At 38.5% G+C, this 27,562-nt stretch overlaps 1 protein-coding gene across 2 annotated transcripts in view; it reads left to right on the forward strand.

Moving 5' to 3' along the window:
* edar (ectodysplasin A receptor) overlaps positions 1-27,562 on the forward strand; it is a 169,126-nt gene that overhangs the window by 88,105 nt on the left and 53,459 nt on the right. For both annotated transcript variants that reach the window (XM_028800897.2, XM_028800898.2), the window contains exon 5: positions 21,837-21,923. In XM_028800897.2, coding sequence (XP_028656730.1) covers positions 21,837-21,923 — 87 coding nt within the window. The remainder of the gene's footprint in view (positions 1-21,836; positions 21,924-27,562) is intronic.

The raw sequence follows: 27,562 nt of genomic DNA on the forward strand, positions 1-27,562 counted from the left end.
CAATCAGATTGTGATTCAGACTATGAATGCCATGAATATACATACTGTATATATATATATATATATATATATATATATATATATATATATATATATATATATATAATGTTTCACACTGTTTCCCATGATCAAAGTTCTTCACAAATATACAAAGGATTACAATAAGAATAAAAGAAGTGATGACATGAGCAACACAGGATGCACACTAATATTAAGCATTAAACACCAAATAATAGAAAAATACAAGACAGTCAAAGTTGAGAATTAGATTATGAACTAAAAAGAAAGAAAGTCATCAACACAATTTGTGCATGTTTACATTTTGATGGTATAAACACCCACAATAACAAAGAACAATAAACAATAGGACCAGATTTTGTTAACAGTTTTAGAGCCCCAACACTGTATTACGAGACCAGTGCAGCCTGCTATTGATGTGGACCCCCAAGTAACTGTGGCAGTGCGCAATCTATACACAATTTATACATAACCTACATGCACTACAGGTACATACACTAATAATGTTTATCAATAGTTTCAAATGATAAAATGTATAGTAAGGTTATTTTTTGGGCAATCAGTCTCCGCGTGTTAAGATTCACCTTATCAGTGGCGTTTCTACATTAAGAATGTTGTAAAAAATCAGTAATAAGTAAGTCTCCCTCAGTAATTTAAATTTTATTTAAAACATACATAGGTTGATTTTCTATTGCCTGACATTTTATTCATTTTAATTGTTGCCATTGTTCTACTGTCACTCATCGGTGGGTGACATTCATGTAAAAATTGTATTGTACTGTGTAATCATGACAAAATGGTTGAACTTGACATTTACAACATGCACCACAGAACAGAAGACAACTCATTGACCATGCAGCATGTGGCAGCACTTGGCATATCCAGCATTTAACAGAGGCACAAAGGAAGTGACTCCAGTTTTTCTATTCCTATTGAACAGATTGTAGCTTTGAGTGTTTCTTGCTCAACACTATTGGCAAAGTACAAGGAAAGCTTCCTCCTCTTATTTGAATTTATGGCCTCATCAGCTTTGCATCTCACTGCATTTATTTGTGCTTTTCCGAGGTCTAAACAATTGTACTGCATTCCCCTTATTCCATTTGAATAATTGCTTTATGGATTCATCCAGGGACAGAAGACAGCTTCTTTCAAACAAATTATTTCTGATGTTTACCAGAGGGTTACTCCCTATTTACTGCCGAGCCCTTACAAGACATATTTTCCACAATGAAGATTTATCGAGACTTCCATTTTTTTTTCTTTGCCCAGAAACACAAAACAGATGGGATCTGGCTTGAAATTGCCATTTATCAGTCGCTTTAAGGAACTCTTGAAAACATCTTTCAGAATGTGGAAGAGCGAGTAGTGTACATTGTAAATTTAAGAGGCTGCAAATGGAATCCAATGTGCAGAGCACATTGAACTTAAAGGCAGATTGCAGGCGCAATTGGCATCACTCAAGTGTCTCATTTGCAAGTAATTTAAGTTTGAGCAAGCAGCTGGCAGTGTCCTTTTGGAACTCGAGCGGCCGTGTTTGATTTAGCTGATTAGTAAAAGATGTCAGATGAAAAAATTAAAGTTAAAAAAAATCATTTAATTCTGCCCTGACAACTGCTCTGGACTATAACACCACACACCTTAGCCCAAAAAGAACAAGGCATGCTGAAATGTCCAGCAATGTCTACCTCATAGAACTTGCCGGAGGACACTCTTTTCATATACAGTATTTAATCATCGACAACAGGGCAGTGCAATGTGAAACCTCTTACCTGATTGGTCACACTACCAGCAATCAACTTTATTGCCATGTGTGCACAATACAACAAAATTCTTACTTTCATATTTCCAACAGACTGGAGAAAGTCCCAAAATACCAACAACACACCACATAAATCAATCAATCCACCGTAACAATTGTAGTTTTCATTTTATATAGCATGTATGATTAAAAAAACAAATGAATAATTATTACCCTATGTTCTGAAATAGGGGGGGTAACAGAAAGTCAAAGCACTACATGGGATGTCAGTGTAACACCATAGTCACTGAGGCACCTGGAATTATTATGCAATCCAACAATAATGAATCGCCTATACTTACTGTACCATCTAATATCCCCAATAGATAGATAGATAGATAGATAGATAGATAGATAGATAGATAGATAGATAGATAGATAGATAGATAGATAGATAGATAGATAGATAGATAGATAGATAGATAGATAGATAGGCATTCAATATTTCCATAGATAGTGTATGACAGTGTATGCACCGAAAAAGAAGTCTGTCTGCATTCTCAGTACCATCCACTATAACGTGGAATACAGGCAAGATCGAAAACAAAAACATGTTCAAATGGCAACTCATGTTCAAATGGCATAGCGTTTTCAAATAGTGACGTTTTCATGTATGAATGTGTGTGTGTGTGTGTGTGTGTGCATGAGAGAGGCAGAGACAGATTTGATCTCATTCAAGTGGTTACTGGAATATAAAATAAACAGTTTCGCAAAAACGAAAAACAAGTGTGTTTTTATTCAAGAATAAAACTGAATAACATTAAAATTCAAGAGACAACAACATACCAACAGGACAGGATTCACCAGCGTTTGTGTGTCTGCGTATATCCCTTCAGCGATATCTTTTACAGGTAGCAAAAATTTGCACTGGGTGTTACAGACTGAAATCAAAAGCTTCTTCTTTTTGGGCGCAAGCTGACTGACTTGAGCTCCGTCAGTGGGGGGATGGGATAGCAGTCTGCTCACTGCTTGTGCTGATCGACACATTTGCAAAACAAAAGACGCTGATGAGAAGGTGCGAAGGAATTTAAGGAGGCCGGGGAGTGTGACTTTTTTCGTAAGCTTCAGGGATTCTAGTGTTAAGAAGAAAGAATGTACTGGTGAGCTGAGTAATCACAAAGGGACTGGTAGGCCACAGATGACCTCCACTGCTGATGACAGAAGAATCCTCACTATGGTCAAGAAAAAGCCTCCAATGCCTCTCTGACAGATCAGAAACAGTCTTTAGGAGACCGATGTGTGTGTGTCGGAGACGACTTTCAGCAGAAGGCTTCATGAACAAAAATACAGAGGCCACACGAGAAGATGCAAACCACTAGTTGGTCACAAAAACAAGATGTCCAGATTACAGTTTGCAAAAAAGTACTTAAAAGAACCTGCAGAAATCTGGAAGAAGATCTTACAGACAAAGATGAACCTGCATATGAGTGATGGCAAGAGCAAAGTGTGAAAACGAAAACTGCATGTATGGCTGCCACAGGTCCTGGCACACTTCTCTTCACTGATGATAGAACTGCTGACGGCAGTCACACAATGAATTCTGAGGTGTAGAGAAACATCTGATCTTCTAAAGTTCCAGTAAATTCCTCCAAACTCATTGGATAGCACTTCATCTTACAACAAGGTAATGATCCATACAGACTGCTAAGGCAACACAGGAGATTTTCAAGGCTAAAAAAAGGAAAATTCTTGAATCGCCAGGCCAGTCACCCAATTTAAATCCAATTGAGCCAGCCTTCCATATGCTGAAGAGAAACTTAAGGAGGCAAGCAGGGGCTGAAGATGGTTGCTGTAGAGGCTTGGCAGAGCATCAACAGAGATGATACTCAGCACCTGATGATGCCAGACTTTTATCAGTCATATGCAACAACATCCTAATTATAACAGCTTTAACAGACCTGCCATTGCTGTGTCACAAATATTATGGTGTCCTGAAAAAGTGTCATCATTCCTATGTGGTGTGACAGAAATGTATGCAAATAACCTTAAATGAAAGTCTGCAATGTGCTCTAAAAATGTGTTGCTGTCCCAAATGTCATGGGGGCGCACTGTAGATAGATAGATAGATAGATAGATAGATAGATAGATAGATAGATAGATAGATAGATAGATAGATAGATAGATAGATAGATAGATAGATAGATAGATAGATAGATAGATAGATAGATAGATAGATAGATAGATAGATAGATAGATAGATAGATTGGTCAATGATAAGAGTGCAGTCACAGTGAAGCACTATAGAGTCATTTTGCCTTTATTATGATGGACCCCCAGTCGTGTTTCTTGACATGTTTCTGCTTAGTGATTCGCTGGCTGAAAGTCCTCAGTATTAGTTTGTCACAGAGAGGATGTGCAGCATTGTTCCTAATGGCCATTGGTTTTCTCTTCATCCTCTCCTCCACTACTACCTCCAGCAGGTCCAGAGGGAGTCCCATAACGGAGCCTGCCTTCTTAATCAGCTTGTTGATTCGGGAAGCCTCTGTTGAAGTGATGCTACCAGCCCAGCACAGTACAGACTGGCTATAAGAGAGTTATAGAACATGTAAAGAATGTCACTACCACTGTTAAAGGGTCATAGTCTACTAGGGAAAAAAGGTGGAAGGAAAGCCAAATTACCTGAAGGAAATACCACACAGACACTGGGAAAATGTGCAAACTGCATACACTGACAATACAGGGCACAAGACTCAGACCCAGGGCGTTGGATCTATGAAGCAGCAGCATTTACCACTGTGCTACAATGCCCCCTAAATCAACTGTTTTCTTTGACGGGTTCATTGCCTGTGCTGAATGACTGCTTCTCATCTAAGCTGTCTCTTCTCTTGTAATCTTCAAACAGCAGCTCGTAATATTTTGTCTTTTCTTTAGACTTTAGAACAAACAGCATATTCATGGGGTTTCATAACATTACTAACATAATTACTGAAGTAGAAAGAGCAAACCGGGGGACGGGGGTTGATACATTGCTATTAATTAAATGCTTTATCTCAGCTTTAGAAAATGCCAAATACTAAAAACACAAGGAGTTAAGCAAGGAATTACTTGTTTGAGGATCAGGCAAGCTCACGCTTGCCAGGTAATCTGCAAAGCAGACACACACTTTGCCTTGTCTGTGACTACTAATTAAAAGAAAGAAGATGATTATTAGCTTGTTCAAGCCTGTGATAATTACTTTGCAAATCTTTACCCACAGGTGCCCCTCGCTTCATTTCTGTGGGATAAGTTGCCACCCCTAAATGAAGGGGAACAGGTGCCTTGTCACATGGATGTCACCCAAGGATGAATGTGAGGATGCCTTTCCTTCACAGAATAAAATAACATATAAGAAATAAATACCTGATAATGACACAAACAGCAGTCTGGGTAAAGCATTATGCATATTCATAATCAATTACGTTTGAGTGTTCATTTGCTGACAAGTCAAATCCTAAATCTTATTATTTTGAAATGGTGGCCAATTGAATTGAGCTGCTGTCTCACAGATCCAAAGTCCTAGCATCAAATCTCAGCCCTGTCTCTGACTGTGTCAAGTCTACATGTTTCTTTCTCAAATCTCTTCAATTCTCAGAACTCCCCGTGTGAAGTCGTTACGTTCCCCATACTCCTGTGTGAGATTTTACTTGAGTAATGAGGAGATTGTTTGTAAATGAAAATGCTAAAACCGGCCCCACACAAGTGAGTGTGACCAGTGACTGGCTGCTGCCCCATTTCAGGATAGATTTTTGCCTTATACTTGATGACTGCTGCAATGTGACCTCGCCATTGTGATGCTGGACTGAATAAGGTGGATTTGTTAAAGAATGGATGGCATTTGTACGAAATACAGTTCTGTCTTTGGCCGTTTCCAATGAAACCACTGCAAAGTTAAAAGAGCTTGACTGGTGGAGACTGTCAGCCACATAACCTGAAACTTTTCATTACACCAGAGTGTATCTCACAAAATACAGAAGCATCAAACAATTAGAGGGATTTATCTCTCCTTTTCATTTTTGTGGTAGCAGAGCCAAACCAGTGGATAAAAAGAAAACCAGAACAACATTCAGTAACACGTTTTGTTTTATGTGGGCTGTTGGCAAAGATGCTGAACTGGAAACTACAGGGTTACTGGTTTAGTTCTAACCACCGACTGTAAACACCTTACTTACAATAGCCTCCCTGCCTCTGTACAAATTAGCCTTTTACTGTCAGTGCTTATTCAGCTGAGGCATTTTTATAAATCATTTGTAAAAACTGATAGAACTGTTTCTAAACTTCTAAAGCTGGAGCAGTAGGAGAGAAGAACCTGTGGCCATAAGGTGGATCTATCTATCTATCTATCTATCTATCTATCTATCTATCTATCTATCTATCTATCTATCTATCTAATAATGCCTTTCATATCTATCTACCTATCATATAGTGCCTTTCATATCTACTGTATCTTTCTATCTATTAATCATATAGTGCCTTATCTATCTGTTGTAACAAAGGCACTATATGGGAGCCTGATCTGACAACAGACTCACACCAGAGGCATGTTAAAATAAATAAACTTTTATTTTTCTTCACCTGTGGGTCATGTCTTCCCCATGACCCCCACAGGCACAACACAGTCCCAAGTACAAATAAAGCACCCAGACAAACCCTTCTGCCCATACAGGCTCAGGAGTCCCAGCTGAAGCACCCACTGGTAGTGCCTGCGGGACCCAACAGGGCTGCACCCAACTGCAATTCCCATGTAGCCCTGCGGGAAACCGAGGCGCCACTCCAACCCAGGGGAGTGGCCATCCAGCATCCAGGGAGAGGTATTGCACCATCCAGGGCTGCTCCCCCTGCATATACAGTGAAGGGGCGTCCCAGCCGGGCATGGACCCTGGCCACACTATCTATCTATCTATCTATCTATCTATCTATCTATCTATCTATCTATCTATCTATCTATCTATCTATCTATCTATTATATAGCACCTTATCTATCTAGCTATCTATCTATCAATTATATAGTGCCTTATCTATCTATCTATCTATCTATCTATCTATCTATCTATTATGTAGTACCTTATCTATCTATCTATTATATAGTGCCTTATCTATCTAGCTATCTATCTAGCAATTATATAGTGCCTTATCTATCTATCAATTATATAGTGCCTTATCTATCTATCTATCTATCTATCTATCAATTATATAGTGCCCTATCTATCTATCTATCTATCTATCTATCTATCTATCTATTTATCTATCAATTATATAGTGCCTTATCTATCTATCTATCAATTATATAGTGCCTTATCTATCTATCTATCTATCTAATATATAGTGCCTTATCTATCTATCTATCTATGTATCTATCTATCTATCTATCTATCAGTTATGTAGTACCTTATCTATCTATCTATCTATCTATCTATCTATCTATCTATCTATCTATCTATCAATTATATAGTGCCCTATCTATCTATCTATCTATCTATCTATCTATCTATCAATCATATAGTGCCTTTCATATCTATCTATCATCTCCCTGTGTCATGTTTATTCCATACCATCTTCTAAGGCTGCTCGTTACTGCACAGGGTCATGGGTGCTGAAGCCAATCCCAGCAAACATAGGATGCAAGGCAGGAACTACCTCTGGGCTGGATGTCAGCTCATCTTTTAGTGAATACACACACACACACACACAGCACACAACCACTATGGCAGGGCTCTCCAGCTCTGGTCCTAGAGTGCTACTATGTCTGCAGGTTTTCATTCTAACCCTTTTCTTAATTAGTTACCGGTTTTTGCCACTAATCAACTTCATTTCTATTCATTTCATTTGGCTTGTTTGTTAAGATTCAGTTCTCTGAATTACTTTGTTTTTTTTCTTTAAACAGCACCCAAACAGACATGTGCCATTAAGTTAATGAGCCAGCAGATGACCAACTAAGTTGGGCCCTCAAACCAACTAATTTCACTCCAACCAGTTTCTTAATTAGAAGCTGATTGTTGTTGTTAATTAAACCCGTTATTTAATTCCATGACTAGTTGATGCTCTTGTTCTGCCAGAGCAGACATTTCTAAAACTGCTCATTTTCTTTTTTCTAAGAACAACTTCAAAATGTTTTGCTCAACTGAGCAGATCAACATTACTGTGACCACCTTATAATTAAGTAAACAATTAAAGGGGCTGAATCTTAAATAGCAAGACAATAGTACTCGGGTGTTGTACTGTGTTAGCCATTATGAATGTAGTGAGAAGTCAAGCAAAATGACCCCTTTTATTGGCTAACGAAAAAGATTACAATATGCAAGCCTTCGAGGCAACTCAGGCCCCTTCCCCTAAGAAGGGGCCTGAGTTGCCTCGAAGGCTTGCATATTGTAATCTTTTTAGTTAGCCAATAAAAGGGGTCATTTTGCTTGACTTCTCACTACATAGCAAGACAATTAAAATGAAGGCAAAAGAAGTTAATTAGCAGCAAAGAAAACTGGTCATTTATTAAGAAAAGGGTTAGCATGAAGAACTTGCAGCCTCTGGAGCACTTCCCTTGCACTAGGGCCAATTTAGTGTTTCCAGTCCACCTAACATGCATGTCTTTGGACTGTGGGAAAAAACTGGAGCACCCAGAAAACATCCGAAAAGAATATGCAGACTTCACAATGGGATGTTCTGGGCTATGAACCTGATCTCTTTACTGCGAGGAAACAGCGATACCACTGTGCCACATTCATATGTAAGTATAATATAAAAGGTATGCAGATATTGCACTTTAATGACATAAAGAGAAATACAGACACAGGGTTTTGCAGTTCAAGTGTCACATGTTCAAAATATCCACCAACAGTGCTTAAGGAGCTACAGGCAACAGCAAAGTGGAAGTTGTGAGCATTCAGTCTATCAGCCATTTCAGATTCATATCTGAACTCCTGTAGTGCTGGGGGTTCTGTGCCTGTCAAAGAACCCAACGTAAGTAAGCAATGCATTGTTGCCATCATGCTTTTACACCAGAAAAAAAAATCAAATTATCTGCATTTCTATGTGGGCATGTTTTTAAAGTCCAAAGTCTATGTCCAGGGCTGTGTGTTCATGTAGGGTATGTATATGTATATACAGTATGTATAGATATGAAAGGCATTATATGATAGATAGATAGATAGATAGATAGATAGATAGATAGATAGATAGATAGATAGATAGATAGATAGATAGATAGATAGATAGATAGATAGATAGATAGAACTTTCATTCTTTCCCCCAAGGTTAAATTTAGCATAAATATATGAATAATGTACATTGCCTTTGCTATAAATTACTCATAATTGCTTATCGTTACTAGGTTTGTCCCATCCACCCTTTTTATATCCATAATTGTTAACATTTACTCTTGAGAATGTCCTTGTTAACCCATGATTTCTGATAAAACACACATTAAGCACTTTACTATATAATCATTAACTTCTTTGAAAACTCCTAAATGACAGGTGTCTGGTCCCACCCCAGCAATTTATTTGTATTTTTGCCTTTTTAATGCTGACTACTAATCTCCAAATCATTTAGAATTTCCATTATATTCCCTCTAGCCATTACCGAGTTACTCACCTTTTTACAGATGAAACTTTTATAAAATATGCAGCAAGAGTTTTTGCTTGTTTCATTTTCTGTGTAACATTATAATCTTTGCTGGTATTGATGCACTTTACTTACTCATTGACTATTCCCTTACATCTGAAAATCACTAGAAAAACATTTTATATTGCAAAAAATACATCTGCACAAACCGAGACAAAAAAAACTTTAAATGGGAGTTGTGTTGCTTTTATTTAGCAAAGCAAAAACATCTGCCAATGGAATAAGCAAAATTTACTTGACAAGATTTCTTAAAGTGAACTAAATACTCGTAAATATAATTTTTTTGATGTGTCAATAATTCTTACAATAATCAAAATGAGATTTAATGTCATGGTACAAATGCTTTTCACATGCTTAGATTTCACTTTTTGCAGTGATAGGATTACTTTATGTTTTTTTACATTGGGAGCCCAATTGCTATAGCTGGCGACTGACTGGCCTCATGTCAGGGGTGGTCCCTGCTTGGCACCCAAAGCTATGGCACCCACAACGCTAGTTTGAATTAAGCAGACTATTACATTATTTCAAAGTTCCGAGACATATAATCTCTTATTGTAAGCAAAAAGGAAGGACCAGGAGATGGAAAACATGATCCAAAAGTTCCAGTTGAAGACAGGCAGAGGTCAGACAAAGAAGGAAAAGAGAATGTGTGAAAAAAGCCAAAGGGGGAAAAATTAGAATCAAACATTGAGGAACAAAAGATAGCAATAGGGTGTAATTGTTTAGAAACTAATTATCAGTAAGGGTTGTGAAGAATAAAAAGTGTATCCACTGAGGGATAGTGAGTGTTGTAACCACGGTTTTATTTATTGTGTCACTTCCTGTGATGTCAGCAACATGACACGTGCTGTCACATGACACTAAGCAGTGCATTGCATAAGCAAAAAAAAAAACAACTTGTTAATAAAAATAATCATTATCAAAACAAACAAGTTGGAATTAAAAAAGACTAAAAAACTTTATTTCTAGACCTAACAAAGCATGAACTGAGTCAAAACATACATATAAAACGCACATAAATACGGTCTCTCTAGCTGTCCTGTTTTCTGGCCTGGTCTCATCAGCTGTGCTTTGGTGTTCTAGATAGACAGATAGATCTATAAATATGGTCTCTCTTTACTAATCCTAAAAGGTAAATTGGAGTATTACAGTGAGCAACATATACAAAAAGTACAAAGAGTCTACTCATTAAATCAATAAAAATTGCAGATATGCCAGAGAGCTCCAAACTCCAGACACGACCTCACAGACACAAATACCAGGTTCGATTAAGAGTTTGATTGACAAAATACTTTCACAAAAGGCTTTTCTTTCTTTTTCTTTCTTTCTTTCTTTCTTTCTTTCTTTCTTTCTTTCTTTCTTTCTTTCACCTTCAGTTCATTTTTTATACCCAATTTCCAGTGCTATCACATTGCATCCAGGAAGTACTTTATTTAGAACCTCCCTAAAATGAGGGAACCTCCTGCCCACAGCTCCCCCTGGTGGCTCCCACAAAACCCAGCAAGGCTTACCCATCTGAACTACAACTCCCATGTAGCACTGCACTGTGGACACTGAAAACCAACTAGAGAGTTGCTATCACCTGGAGTAACACATGACCCCGGGAAGAAGTCTCCTTCCTCCTACCCTTACATTATCAAGGCTACACATATGGGGTAAGGAACCATCCATCCAGGGTGGGATTCAAGATGTGAAAGATTCTAGATCTGTGCCAGTCCATGTCCTCTGTGACAATACATATATCGATAACCTGCTTAATCTAAAGTAGGGCCACAGGAGCCTACCCCGGCTGGCACAGGGCACAAGGGCATCAGTCTATTGCTGGATGACCACACACACCAAACGCACATTTAGAGTCATCAGTTCTCCTAATCTGCATGTCTTTTGACAGCAAAAGGAGGAAACCCATGCAGACATGGTGGGAACATGAAAACTTCATGCAGGGAGCACCCGGGATGTGAACCCAGGTTTCCTTATTGTAAGGCAGTGGTGCTACCACTGTGCCACCCTAAATAATATGTCTAAAATTTAATTAAAATGAACATTTTTAAATGTTAGGAAAAAGAATAGTGTAGTTGAATATCATATTCTGATATCTAATTGCTGCGGTGGGTTGGCACCCTGCCCGGGATTGGTTCCTGCCTTGTGCCCTGTGTTGGCTGGGATTGGCTCCAGCAGACCCCCGTGACCCTGTGTTCGGATTCAGCGGGTTGGAAAATGGATGGATGGATGGATGATATCTAATTGCAGCTCCACAGACCCCAATCTGTTCATAATGGCAGAGCCAGCTCCATATTTGAGGCGTCCTGAAGACTGGCCGTGGTGTCATGCACATAATGCGAGGTAGTCTTTATGACAACCACCAGCTTAGCTAAAGTCCATCTGTGACGCCCCCCACCGCTAGACCCCAGCAGAATTACAGTCTGGACATCTGGTAGTTTATAGCTGAGTTCCAGTGAAGGAATGAGAGACACAGACCAAAAATAGTGCAAAAACAAATTATGGTTTGGCACTGAAAATAATAAAGGACAAATTGTTCTTGCACTATTTTTGGCTGTAGTTCTAAGAAAGTCATTAGGGGCGCATAGAAAGAAAAAAATGAATTTCTTCCAGAAAATATTAAACGTTCAGGTTTAAAATCTCATACAATCTAACAAGCCAACAAACCCATTGGTTTTCTCTACCTCTTGCATGGCACCTGATTGCTCAGAGGTAATCCCAAAGCACTTTCCTCGCAATTAGTTCAGTTCTTCCACTTCTCCTGGTTCCTCGGAGCTCTAATCCCCTAAGCACTTTGTCTGCCTCTTTCATTCTTCGCGGCCCCCACACGATCTTCAACTCCACTACTCAGGTAAATCGGAGGCTGGTTCACACATCACTCTGTCTTCACAGCTAACTCTGAATTGTTCAACAGATCCAACCATGGATATCTGGAACAACGAAATGAATGGCATCCCCTTCCAGTACTCGCTCGGGCATTAACTAACCCTCACGGGGAAAACTCATCCAATCCCTGTGTTACTCACTCGCCCTCTAATTACACACACACTAGAATCTTAGCAATTGGCTGTGTTCGTCACCGGTGCAGAATTCCTCTAATTACATTGTGTTCCTCATGTGTCCACACCACCTTGCCCACTCTCCTTCTACTCTCTAGTGATTTCCTACACTTTTTTTTTCTGTCTTACTGATGGTCATCATCTCCACTCCACTCCAACAAATTGTACCTCTGATCCATCCTCGGAGTAACACCCTGCACCACCCATTGTCTACAGTAGGTAACTACACCTCTTAACTATTTACACTTATGCCTCTTTTCTGTGAATAATTAGGCCCTAACTGCACTGACATCTAGCTTCTCTGTGATGCCCTGACACACCTTCTTGCTGCTCCTGCCACCAAGGGAGAGAACAGAGCCTGCCTTCCCGATTAATGTGTTAACTCGTTTGGTATTTCCTGCTGTCATTCTACTGCCCCAAGATACACTACCGGTTAAAAGTTTTAAAACACCTCAGTTTTTCTTCAAACTTAATCATCTGAAATGCAATGAATGACCTAAAATGGTGAAAATGTAAACAGTAAAACTGCCAGAGGTTTAAATTTAAAATTTATCTTAGCAAAAACTGGAAAAAAAGGGAATGTCAGAATATTACAAATGGGCCTTCTTTAGGGAACACCTAATAGGTTACAACCTACAGATGTTCTACAGCAATTAAAGTAAATTAAGCCTTGAAAGATGACGCAAACAATTTGCACAGGTGTCCCAACTTCTGCTGATTACTTCAAAACCCTCTGTGTGTCTTAAAGCAGAGTTGGAACAGACTGAGTTACTACAACCTCTGATGTACTATTGCACAATGTTCCAGTGATAATGGCAAGAATATAGCAATGAACAAATAAAATGAGAAGAGAGTATTATTACCCTTAGAAGTGTAGGCCATTCAAAAATGAAAGTGTCAGCGAGTACAGTGGTGTCCTACACAATCCAAAGGCAATTGGAAACTGGAAGAAACTCTGATAGGAAGAGATGTGGCAGATCTAAAGTCTCCAGCCAATCAGAACACAAGTTTGTAAGGGTCACCAGCTTGCATGATCACATGATCACAGACGCCTCCCAGCACAACAGCTTCAAGCACACAGTGCGGGCTGACAAAAGCAAATCTCAGTTTCTACTGTGAAGAGGAGATTTTGTGCTGCAGGTTTGACAGGACGAGAAGCAGGCAGAAAGCCATTTGCTGGAGGCAGAGTCGGCGTCTTGCACAGAGTGGCTGCCATTCTGAATCAAAAGGCTTACCACAGTTTGGCTGTTATATCAGCAAAAGGTGCAGGCTGCTTTGATGAATCAAAAATAAAATTTGTATACTTATTGATTCCTTGATATATTTTTTTATTTGACATTGTTATTTGTTCTATGCATTCATTTCATGAAACATTAAGACATTAAACTGCGTGCATTTCCATAAAATCAGAAAAAACGGAGGTATTCCAAACCTTTTGACCAATATTGCTGATATAGACAGACAGATAGAACATATACAGAAAAGTTCTGTCCATGCCAAAAGGCCTTGAGTCTTCTCAGGAAGTCCATTGAAGTGTCGCCTTCTTGCATATGGACTCTGTGTTTGCAGCCCCACTCTACTGCTGCTTTGTATGATGCAGAAGAATACTGAATCTGTGTCTGAGAAGCTTATAAAGAGATTTTAACTTTTATTGATCCATAATTGACAATATAGTAGAAGATTTTCTGTCTTTGTTATTAAATATGTTGTTAATAATATGAAACATGTGGAGTTATTTGTGGAATGTTTAAGGCAGGACTGTCAACCTCAGATCCTGGAGGTTCACGGTGGCTACAGATATTCATTGCAACCGCTTTCTTAATTAGTAATCAATTACTGTTGCTAATGGAACAGACTAATTTTGCCTTGATTTTAATTGATTTGATTTTTAAGGTTCAGAACCCTGCATTGTTTATTTTTTTTTTTCTTAAAGCAGCAGCCATACAATTTTAAATTTAATTCAGTTTATTTTTGTATAGCAGTCTTCACTAAGTGCAAGCTCAGAGCACGGTAAAAAGGTCATGGGCAAAAATACAATTAAAGACTTTATAGATTACTAAGTAGATAATAAATACACATAAAGATCCATCCACACTTCCATCTGACTACAGAGTAGTTTAAACATCCAGTAACACACGGCAGTTCCAAACTGTTTATAATAAGTTAATCGACCCTAACAATATCTGTCCATTAAAATTATCATTGAGCTAAAATGAGATGCAACGTGAGCCAACAGAAGACCATCTAATTCAAGAGTCTCAGATTTTGTTCCCAGAAGGCCACCATTTTCCTCTCCAACTAATTTCTTAATAAGAAAGCAAATGACACCCATTTTATGTAATTCTATAGCTTGTTGGTGCTCTCATTCTGTCACACCAGACATTTGTGAAACTGTTGGTTTTTCTCTTTACTGAGATCATCATCATCCTAAAGAGTTGCGGACCAGAATTGATTGTCTGAGACTTTCAGTTTTTCTTTTCAAATATTTCATTGAAACATAATTTGTATGATAGACACATGCATCCAAGTGAGTTAAGGGCACAAAAATGGCTGAAGTTTGTTGTGATCAAACAGGACCACTGGAGAATTGAAGGCAAAAAAGGAATAGCAAGAGTCAAAATACCAAGTGACAAAATGAGAAAGAGAAGCAAAAGTGCAAAAAAAAGCATAATCAAATGGTTGTTGGGGTCGAAACCAAAGAAACAAACCTGGCACTAGGGCCTATTGAAATAAAGCTAGTTAGTGCCAAAAAGAAAGACATTTTAGATGCACTGAGGGATAATTGAAAGTGACAAAAAAGGTCTTGATGTTTAAACATCACATCACGTGACGTTTCAGGGGCGATTGAGGCGGTCACATGATCCATAAGCATAAATACTAAAAATCAAGACAATAATAAAAATTAACAATCTCAAAACACACAGAACTAAATTGTATATGTTGTAGAAATAAATAAGAAAAGAGATCATAAAAAGCTGGGGGCGCCAGAGGTGACCCTGTATAATGATGAAGTAAACAAAACAAAGAATTGTACAATTTGGCATCCGGCACACAGTTATGAAGAATGTCTTTTCAGATGGGAGTCTTCTACCGAATGTCTCCAGATGGCAGTGGAGCCAGTTATGAGGCTGAGCAAGTGGAAGGGCGGATCCAGGAGGCTGGAAACTGGAAACTGCAGATTGAGGAAGAGGAGAGAGGTGGTTAGATACAGCGCCACACCATGGCTCGGAGTAGAATTACATACCATCAGATGAGCCCTGAAGTTGTTCCCCAAGTGCACATGTGTGACAATGTATATAAACACAAAATAACTAAGAAATGCAAGTATATAATTGTGTAAATGATACAAAATGGGATCATCTGTTATCTGCTGGTTAAGTAAAGAAGAGTAAAAGAGTTGTGAGTCTCAAAAAGTAAGTCAATTAAAGAAAAAGAAGTTAGATTAGATGGCAGCAGTAATTAGTTACCGATAAAGAAAGTGGCTGGAATGAAAAGCTGCACCCACTATGGTCTACCAGGAATCGAGACTGGAGAGTGAAATAGGTGGTTAGTGGAATGGAAAGAAAGGACATCATTGATTGAGAGATTGTCTTGGACAATAATGCCAAGAAGAAATGACAGATGCAGGAGGGAAATAGTCACTATGATTTTTGACAGCTCATGAAAGTTAAACTGAGGCTTAGCCTCTAGAGACAGGCATCAAAGGTCCACAGAGGCTTATTATCAAAGGGACTCTGACCCCAAAATCTAGACGACCCAGCAGAAATGGGCAAGGTTTTTAAATTCAAGAAAGAGAGAGGGAAACAGTAAAGTCCTGGCCTAGATAACAAAGTAGTCCTTGTTATGATACAAATTATTAATAATTTGATAATTTGAATAATTATTCAAAAACAAGAATCCAAAACTCAATCAAAGAAACTCTAAAAAGAAAGGGTTTGAAAATCAAAATCAAAATCTTGAACCACAGCAGAATGTCTATAACACAGAGAGATCAACACCAAGAATTTACATTAATCCCGAACACAATGGTAATCCAAAAAATGGTAGCCGAACAACAATAATTGAACACTAATGTCATAGCAGCCACCTTACAGCCTACTAGTTCCTTAAATAATGTGATGTCAGGGGGACCAACCTTCTTAAGCTCAATATATACAAGACAAGAAATATAAGAACATAATAGAATAATAGAATTATATAGTAAAGAAAATAATATTCAATAACAAAGTGATATTTAAAACACACAAAAATGGTAAATGACAAGAAAGGCATCTGAACCAGGGGCAAATGGTGCACCTTCCCAGTAAAGGCCCGACTCCGGTACTAAGCCAAAAGCTCTCAATAGCGTTTTCCTGCCTGTGATCCAATCAATTTTGGGTTTAACATGAAGAAAATCACCCAAACCAGAGCAGACAACACCACGGAGCAGTCTTAGTTAAAGAACTTTATTTTACCCTGTTGTTTTTTTTCTTTCTAAACACTGCTGTTCATACTGTAGAGAAGTGTTCAAGTAGCAGGAGAGAGAGCTGGGAAATATTCATCAATTATGGAATCTGTCAGGCTGCCACTTCATCCAGCTCAATTAATCTGAACTGTGTAAACACAATGGTGTCAGCAAGTCGATCAACACAAATGCAATACATTTCACAAATATTACGTCTGCGTTAAAAAATTACATTTGGTAATGAAAAATGTGATTTCCACCCTTGCACAATTTACTTTTGAATAGCTTGGTTTATATTTTATGTTACAGTGATTAATAACCTCGATTTGTGGAGCACAGTGCAAACAAACTGCAATAATGGCAGAATAAATCAAATTAGCCCAAATGAGCATTAGGCTTGCACTTATACAATGAAAACAGGCATAAGCAATCATTAGCCAATGGAAATAAAACTTACGCTATAGTTATAATAGTAGTCTGCAGTAAACTTCAATAAATATAAATTTACAGCGCTATTCTATACAGACAAAGTGAGTGCATCAGACCTCGTCTAAATTGCTAGTGTGGGAATTGTACTCATTGTGCCAAAATGTTCCTCTTCTGCCTCTTCTGTCTGTTTTTCTTTGTGTTCTGTTGTTTGAATAACAATCTATGAAGAGCACGTTTCATCCAGACATTACTGCTACATTCCCATAAATAAAGGGTCTTCACAGTGATGCCATAGGAGAACTATTTTTGGATGTCCAAAGAATTATCCACATGAAGGTTCCAGAAAGAACATTTACATATTTTGACTCATAACAGGTTTCATAAATAACCCTGATTAGATGATAACTGATTTGTGAAATGCCAATGGTTTGTGATTTTGAAAGGACTCCATCTGTGTGTAGTAGGTTCAGGTTTTCTTGATCTGTCAGTACTCTACTAGGTGGCCAACTATACCTTAAAGATTTCAGTTTTGTCCACATGTTAAGAGGCTTTTCAAATCCCAAAGCACAATCTTCATATGTAAAGAACCCTTCACAAAATGAAATGGTGCTTTGTCAAGCTTCACTTCTGCGAGGAACCACACAACCCATTCTAGTGTCTTTGAAGAGCCATTATTTTTAAGAGTGTTCAGATACATGACACAGACATTTGGCAGCACATCCTGGTCTTTGGTTTAAATTTGCTTCCTCTTAATGGCCGCTCTGTGTATAGAAATATGTCATTCACTACTAAACTAGCAAAAACTTGCTTGATCAATTTTATATGATATTTTCAAGGACCTCAGTTTGGTCTGCACATGGCCTTCTCTAGTCAAGAGTAAAGCAATCATTTTCTTTAGTCTGTCAGAGCTGACCATGCACTTTAATCTTTAGAAGAACACGGTTGCCCCTTTGATTCGTGTGCTGCTATGTCTTTTTGGTTGTGTAATTACCAGAACTGCAGAGAGGACTCCCAAAATAGTCTCACTTGTACATGGGAGATCAACACATCAGTTATGGTTAAGAAAGCTCAGCAGGGAATGCTTTCTCTGAAAGAGATAAATACATTTAAAGTGCCACAGGAAGCAAAATCCATTTTCTGCCAGTTACTGAAAGCATTTTAACCTTCACCGAGATTGTTTGGTATGGCAGTCCCTACTGAGGACGTGGATAAGCTAGAGTGAGCCGCTGAGCATTGCTTCTAAAACAATGGAAAACCACTTCCCCTCTGTGGACTGATTCTACTTTACAAACAGAACAATAAAGTAAAAACGATCTTTCTCACTTATCACACTCTATTCATTCTTTGAGAACTCTCCATTCATCTTGTAGCTTAGGCAAGGACTAGCAGGTTTCATGTATTTATTTAGAAATGGTGACATGCATAAACATACCTTCTTGACCTTAAGAAATTTTCTCTAACCTGATGAACACAGTATGTCTGAGTGTGGGCCATTACACAATGATTACTGAGGTCCTTATTTATGTAATATGCTTGTATTATTGGTTTATTTTTATGAGTTTTACCCTAACACAATACATGCATTTGACATTGTCATTTCATCATTTTGTAACTTGCCTAATCCAGATCAGGATTGCAGGGAAGGCCTGAGCCTATCCCGCCAGCAAAGGGCACAAGGCAGGAACAAACCCTGGACAAGGGACCAGTCCATCACAGTTTTTATACACACTTGCACACCAAACACACAAATTGACCAAATTTACCCATCACAAGTTTCCAACTGTGCCCCCGTGTTCTTAATGAACTCATTTTAAAGTCACAGTCTCTGTCCACTGGACTAATTCCTTTCATAATATTAAACACTTCAGTCATGTCACCTCTTAATCTTCTTTTCCTTAAACTGTAAAGGCTCAGCTCTTTTAATCTTTCCTCATAACTCATCCCCTGTAGCCCTGGAATCAGCCTAGTCGCTCTCCTCTGGACCTTTTCTAGTGCTGCTATGTCCTTGTTATAGCCTGGAGACCCAAACTGCACCCAGTCCTCCAGATGAGGCCTCACCAGTGTGTTATAAAGCTGGAGCAGAACCTCCTGTGACTTGTACTCCATACGTCAGGGTGCTATATAACCTGACATTCTGTTAGCCTTCTTAATGGCTTCTGAACACTGTCGGGAAGTTGATAGTGTTGAGTCCACTATGACTCCTAAATCCTTCTTATGAGGTGTACTCTCGCTTTTCATTCCTTCCATTGCGCATTCAGACCTAACATTTTAACTTCCTATGTGTAATACTTTATATTTACTTACATTTTATTTCATCCACCACAAATTTAACAAATCCTGTATGCTATCCAATTCTCTCTGTAATGATTTGATGGATTTGAGATTAACTGCCAATCCACCTGTTTTGGGATCATCTGCAAACTTAACCAGCTTATTACTTATATTCCTATCCAAGTCATTTATAATGTCCAAATCTTGCAAAATGTTCTCCTACTTGGAGGTCATGTGTGAACATTCCATTCCTGTCAATGGGACTAGTGGTGCATTCCATTTGAACTGGAAAGTCAGAATTTCCAGATTCCTATTTAGAGAAAAGCCAAGCAAAATGACCCCTTTTATTGGCTAACTAAAAAGATTACAATATGCAAGCTTTCGAGGCAACTCAGGCCCCTTCTTCAGGCAAGATGTAATACAGAGACTGGAGTTCCCTATGTTTATATACACATTCTAGGACAAGAAACAACATTGGTAAATCTTTAAATGAGAAATTTTAAATGTAAAAAATTAATAGATTCATTCAGGCTAGGGTTAATTTAACAAGAGAGAATAGAACAATGTATTGTCAAGATCATTCTTTTGTTCTTTTCTCTCTTGTTAAATTAACCCTAGCCTGAATGAATCTATTAATTTTTTACATTTAAAATTTTTCAATTAAAAGATTTATCAATGTTGTTTCTTGTCCTAGAGTGTGTATATAAACATAGGGAACTCCAGTCTCTGTATTACATCTTGCCTGAAGAAGGGGCCTGAGTTGCATATTGTAATCTTTTTAGTTAGCCAATAAAAGGTGTCATTTTGCTTGGCTTTTCTCTACATTCATAATGGCTAACACGGTACAACACTCTAATACTACAGATTCCTATTTGGAATTTTCAACTTGAATGTCTACTCGGAAACTCGGGCCTGGTCTGTCAAGTTCAAGTTTGTCCAACTTCAGATTATGGCATCAATCCAAAGTGTGGGCATACACTGCAAACTTTATTGAAAGCTGTAGTATTATACTGTTTATTAGCAATTCCACTTATTTGTGTCAAATTAAATTAGCCACATAACACCATATTGTCCAGTTTCTGTCTGTGAACATGTTATAAATGGAATGTGGCAAATGGAATGCAGTAATAGTATCTAATGTAGCAACAAGCTTTGTAATTCTTGGGCATGAAGCACTGATCACTCCAACATGTTTATTTCACACTGTCACGCTGGACTCAGGAGGAAAGCACACAAGTGAGGTCATGGCAGCAGCTGACAGGGGGCGGAGCTTTGACAGATGAGTGACATGCAAAGTGCCCTTGAAGAACATCTGTTGATGAGGAGACTGCATGACTGCTTAGCTGAACAGACCTGGACGCCCAAAGACCTCGAACACTTGCAGTGGTGTCTCCCAAGGCCATACAATAGGATAATCGTAGCAGTGAATTAACATCCACAGCAAGTCCTGCAATAAAGTGATCCTTGACAATTACTGGTGTGTCCTTGCAGCTATCTTTTTTATCTGCAGGTCGTTACAATACTTGTAAGTTGCCCCATTTATAGAGATGAGCGAAACAAGTGTTTCAACTTATATACAACTTCGCAAAACTAACACTAAAATTCACTTAATAACTGCACAACACAAATCTCAGTAAAGAGTGTTATGGGTTATTAAAGTTTTTTTTGTTTTGTTTTGTTTTGTTTTGTTTTGTTCGCTATAAAACAAGCACTACTATTCCGTAAAACCTTATTTACTTTTTCGTGTTTATGTGGTTTTTTTTTCTGCAGCTGTACAGAGCATGCAATTCATGACAACACCAGCAAAGTCAATTCAATTTTTGATTCTTGTGCACATCAGCATGGAGTAGTGCATTGTGTTGTTTTTTTCACACCATCATGCATATTGCTGTTTTCTCCATTAGAAAACTCTGTACGCATTAAGTCACAGTAAAACACAGACATGTACTGCAAATTTATTCACATCCAAATTGTTTCACTCATCTCTACCCGTTGTTAAAACAAGCAAGTTAAATAAATTAGAGACTAGCAGTAGCAAGGTCTTTTCTAGCCTCTTGGAGCACACAAAACTGCAAGCGATTAAAAGGATTAACAACCGTGTGGTATCACTATTTTATATTATCTTATCTGAAACTCTTGACACAGTGCACTGCAGTTATCAGACTTTTGTTCAGACTCTCATCTAGATCATTTTTTTACCATTCTGTTTCCCTTTGGTTTGCAGGTATGGGAACAACTGCCAGCAGTTCAGGGAGCTCCACCAGTTCTTCTTCTACAAGCACGACAACCATCTTCTCCCATGCCCATAAAGGTAAGAAGTCAATTCTTCATGATGCTCACCAAATGCTTAGTTGTATGATATTTCATTTGGAAACTGATCATTATAATATTGGTGATAAATTATAATAGTAAAATAACTACTGGTAGGCACTGCTTAACGTCCATGATACATTCTGTGAAATAGGGTGTTATGTAAATATTGGCAAAGCTATATGGGATACTGTAGTGTACCTGTTTTGACTAAATACAGAAAGATAACACTACAACACTCCAGAGACACGCGATATGCAAGATTGGGTGCTGCTGCCTCCTAGTCAAAGCATACTCTGTTAAATGGTAAACATTTTATTTGTAAGTAGGGAACTTCACATTAAAATAATAATAGAAATTGCAGTACAGTACTGGCAAGAGATATGAGATACACAAAGATGCATACGGGAAGCCGTCGCGTTGGCTATGTCTGCTACATCCCACTCACCGATCAGGATTTCTGAACTCTGTTATAACCTTATGGGACCACAGAAGTATATGCTGAAGGGACGTTGCCCAAATGAGTGTTATGTGGCACATACATTACTTTTCAAGAAGCAATTTTCTCAAAGGTTGACCTACACTCTGACCACCCACTCCTGCCATGATCAGGCTTTTGTTTCAAATTTTATCAATTTTCCTTGACTTCAAAAAATTATTTTGACTTCTTTTTAGAATTTTTAGAGGTCAAAGAATATTTTTTTACTTGATGTGTTATTAACGATTTCAAAAATGAGTAATGATCTCCTGTGACACCATTTGGTTTTTCTTATTGGATCCTTCATTTTGAGGGTTGATGGTTAATGTGCTGTTGCTAGTCAAAGTCAACCAAAAGTGTGTGGCACGTAACATACATGGGTTAAAGGTATAAAAGTTGTGGTGTATGCTTTCTGGTTCTCCTTAATTGGGTTCAAATCATACCTTAAAATTATTATTCCTTTGTTCTTTTAAAAATAAATTTTGGTTAATGAATTCCGGTTCTGCTTTTTGACTATGAATTAAGATTAATGGGGGCGGCACGGTGGTGCAGTGGTAGCGCTGCTGCCTCGCAGTTAGGAGACCTGGGTTCGCTTCCTGGGTCCTCCCTGCATGGAGTTTGCATGTTCTCCCCGTGTCTGCGTGGGTTTCCTCTGGGTACTCCGGTTTCCTCCCACAGTCCAAAGACATGAAGGTTAGGTCGATTGGCGATTCTAAATTGGCCCTAGTGTGTGCTTGGTGTGGGTGTGTCCTGTGGTGGGTTGGTGCCCTGCCCGGGATTGGTTCCCTACCTTGCGCCCTGTGTTGGCTGGGATTGGATTGGGGTTGGCTGTGTTCAGATTCAGCGGGTTAGAAAATGGATGGATGGATTAAGATTAATGTTTACATTCTTGTGTGTGCAGTTAAATTGAGTTGAATTTTTTTACCCTTTCTACTTCACTACAATTTTTGTTACACATATTGAGACGTGGTTATTTGTTTTTTGACTTCTCTGTTATTTCTCGCTGCTTGTTACTTGGGTTATGATTCATCCCCAATTAATTTTCTGACTGCTGCATTTAGCACAGCAAAAACAATAAATAAAGTCTAACCTTGTGCGTCCACTTACAACTCCTAAATCTGGTCCTGTGCTGCAAAACCTTGAGTTGGGAATGCAGATCTTTAAATTAAAGTTTTGGGAAAGACTACAAATATTCATGAATTTCTTAGAACCTTTTCTATTCAGATAAATAAACAATAAAATCAGTCAAAACTAACAATGACACACTGATTGGTATGAATAAAAACTTTCAGGCACTGGTGTCTTTCAAGGACTAAATTTGAAACCACTGTGAAAGAGTGGTGCTATAAAATAATGAAATTTATTTATAAGTTACCTCTCAGTTGAAAATAGAAAGCAACATAAATAGAAGTACAAAAGTCTGGGACAGCAAAGGTAAACAAAACCAACCCACTGTTTTAAGACAATAAATAAAAAACAGGGTTTAAGATACACAATGCCTTCATCAACTTCCTGAGCGAAGACAGTGAACTGAGAAAGAGGGCAAGATAATAATTATACCATACCATACCATTTTTATTTGTTAAGCGCTTAAAAACACAGCATTACAACTGACCGAAGCGCTGTACAGTTAAAACAAGCAAGACTAAAAGCAAAATATTAAAAACAAACATTAAGAGAGAATTAAAACAGAGACATTAAAAAACAGGTCAGGGGACCCAATAAAACAGAGAAATAGCAAAAAGCAAGTGGGAATAAGACAGGTTAAGAATTAAAAGCCAATGTGAAGAAGTGCGTTTTTAGGTGTGATTTGAATGTGGTGACTGAAGCGGCTTGCCTAACCACTAAAGGTAAGGAGTTCCAGAGCTTGGGTGCACAGACAGAAAAAGCCCTTTCACCACGAGCTTTAAAATGTGCCTTGGGAACGGTTAGGAGCAGCTGATCTGCGGATCTAAGAACACAAGGGGGATTGTGAAGATGGAGCAAGACACTCAAGTAGGCAGGGGCTAGACCATTTAGTGCCTTATAGGTTAAGAGGAGTATCTTAAAATCAATTCTGAAGCTAACCGGCAGCCAGTGTAGGGTTTTTAAAATCGGTGTAATGTGTTGGCTTCTGCTGCTTCCAGTTAAAAGTCTTGCAGCCGCATTTTGAACCAATTGGAGTCTCGAAAGAGTGGCTTTACTAATACCATATAGGCAGGAATTAGAATAGTCGAGCCGGGACGTAATGAATGCATGGATTACTGATTCCAGGAGGTGGTAAGGCAGAATTGGTTTGAGTTTGGCAATTCGCCTGAGATGGAAAAAGCAGGATTTTACTGTGCTGTTGACTTGAGCATCCATTTTCAGGACCATATCCATTTTGATTCCAAGATTGGAAACAGACAAAGTTACTGGAATGGGAAGAAAGTCGAGGTCAAGGGGTAGGGTCTGTTTGCGGTCGGGACTAAAAACAATGACCTCGGTTTTTGAATCGTTCAGATAGATAGATAGATAGATAGATAGATAGATAGATAGATAGATAGATAGATAGATAGATAGATAGATAGATAGATAGATAGATAGATAGATAGATAGATAGATAGATACTTTATTAATCCCAAGGGGAAATTCACATACTCCAGCATATTTTGATATGTTCAAAATATGGTCTGAACACACCCCAGGTCAGGTTGGGGAGCACGCACTGGTACAGTGTATTGCCACACCCACCCCATGATGAAATAGCTCAAGATTCTGGTTGGCAGACACATGGTCCACTCCCACCTTTCAGAAATGACCCTCTATGTACCACAGGCAGGTGTTACATGGGTATCCCCTTGGCTTGGTCCAGCCACTCAGGTCCTCAACAATGAGGATCCTGTGAGCTGGATCACCCTCGGGAATCACACCACATGGTTGCAGTACCGTAACTGATGCTACCTCACAATGCAGGTAATGTGCCTCATTCAGGACACCATGAGCAACTGCTCATTCGACACAAAGTCAAACCAGCGATACGTAAGGATTCTCCAAAGAGACACAGTATTGAAGGAGTCCAGTCTTCATCTCTGGTCACTGGATAGCGTCCATGTCTTACAACCATATAGCAAAACAGGAAGCACCAGACTCAAAAGACTTGGACCTTCATCTTTTCGCAAAGATATTGGGAGCGCCACATGCTCTCCCAATCCGTCTACTGACTTCATAGGAAGAGTCACCATAGACATGAATGTCACTGCCGAGGTAAGTAAACCTCTCGACAAAGGACACTCTCCCCGCAGACAGACACACTGCTGATGGCTAATTTTTTAATGAAAACACTCCAAAATGACTAAAAAGAAAACAAAACTAAAAAAGAAAGGAAAATTCTGACTTGACAGTCCTAGTTTCAGTGAGGCCTTATATGGCACAAAGGACCCCAATTGCATTTCTTGACACACTTCTGCTGAATGATTCCTTGCCTGAAGGTCCTCAGTGTTAGTGTGTCAGAGAGAGGATGTGCAGCATTGTTCATTATAGTACTCCATTTTGCTTTAATATTCTCCTTTGCTATGACCTCCAGGGGGTCTAGTGTGTTTCGTATAACTGTGATTGCTTTCTTCATTAGCGTGTTGATTCGGTGGGCCTCTCTTGAAATTATATTACCAGCCGAGCACACCACATTGTAGAAAATTGCACTGGCTGTTTACTCCGACACACTGACTTAGGCAAAACAGCAACTCTCCCTGGAGAATTCCCAGACACTCCCAGGCCAAGGAAGAGATGAGTTGCTTCACCATGGCTTGGTTCTGCAGCTGGCAGTTGTACAAGTGGCCTTTAAACTTTGTCCCCAAATGACCTCACCAGTGGAGAAGCAGCAGTCCTAATGGAAGATCTTCCCTTGTTAATTAGCCTATCTATGGTCACAAGTTCTGAGTGGTGACAGAGCAGTGTACTCGTGAGTATAAAACAGCTGAAGTGAGGTTTTAAAGTAAATGAAAGTCAATGACCTCCTGAACAGATGACATTTAAGTTGATCTTTAAAAGAGTTAATGAAGTCAGCAGATCTAATAACTTTATGGAGGTTGGGGTGCCAAAGAACTAAAGCCTCCATCATCCATGTAGCATAGGTTATTTGGGAAGCAGTAGATTAGAAATGGTGTCAGAGTGTCAGGAGTAGGGCCATTTAAAGCTTTACAGGATAGCAAAGAAGGTTTGCATTCAGTCCTGGATACAATAGCAGCCAGTGAATATTAAAAATAGTTTTTTTTTATGGTTCACACAGGTTCACAGACTTAAATCCCACAAAATAACGAGGTTCTATTGCATTTATGAAGTAGAAATTATCTCTGTGTTGATTTTTAATTAATAATAAGAAGTTTACTTTATTTGTTTTAGCTAAATTCATGTACTTTGAGTGTTTCTGAGTATTTGTTTATGGTATGTTCACCATGGCAAGTATGCTACCTTTACAAAAATAGCCATTTATCTGTAGCGTTACAATATGAATATTATTGTGAAATAGCAAGTAGTGTTTCTAATACTCAGTGTCTGTGCTGGAGCTAAGGTGTCCTCTTTTTGGAGTTTGCATGCTCCCCCCGTGCTCATGTGGGTAGATTAGACCATTCTGTGTTTAAATGTCTACTCTGTAATGGGCTGGCATCCCATCTAGGACAGATTCCTAGCCTCACTCCCAGTCTTCTCAGGATATCCTCCTATGCAAGATAAAATATTCTGCAGTGTGTACAAAACTTTCCACCCAAATTTCCATTTCCATCACAGCTTTTAATCCAAACCAGATGCTTTTGTAGTCAGGGTAATTTTAACATTTTGTGGTAGGACTGAACAGTATGTCAAAATGGTGCTCATCATTCATGGGGTAAGATGCTGCCAAGATGCAGTTCTTAAGCAGAGAAAAAAACAACAACATGATGATATATGACACTTTCAAAAACCATGCAAGTTGTAAGCAGCAGTATTTAAAATTAAAAACACAATGAAATGTATAAAGGGTACCTGGAAAATTAAATATTTAATAAAAGACAAGAGGGTTTGGTACTGTCCTAGATATTCCATTGAACTGCAAGAATGTCATCATTAGCAATGGAAGTGTAAACATTGTGTATACCACAAACTATCATTGTTGGCCTTAATCACTAATAAATGACTTACAATTATTAATGTTGACTATATGATATTAT

This window comes from Erpetoichthys calabaricus, chromosome 4 (assembly GCF_900747795.2).
Source record: "Erpetoichthys calabaricus chromosome 4, fErpCal1.3, whole genome shotgun sequence".
NCBI lineage: Eukaryota > Metazoa > Chordata > Cladistia > Polypteriformes > Polypteridae > Erpetoichthys > Erpetoichthys calabaricus.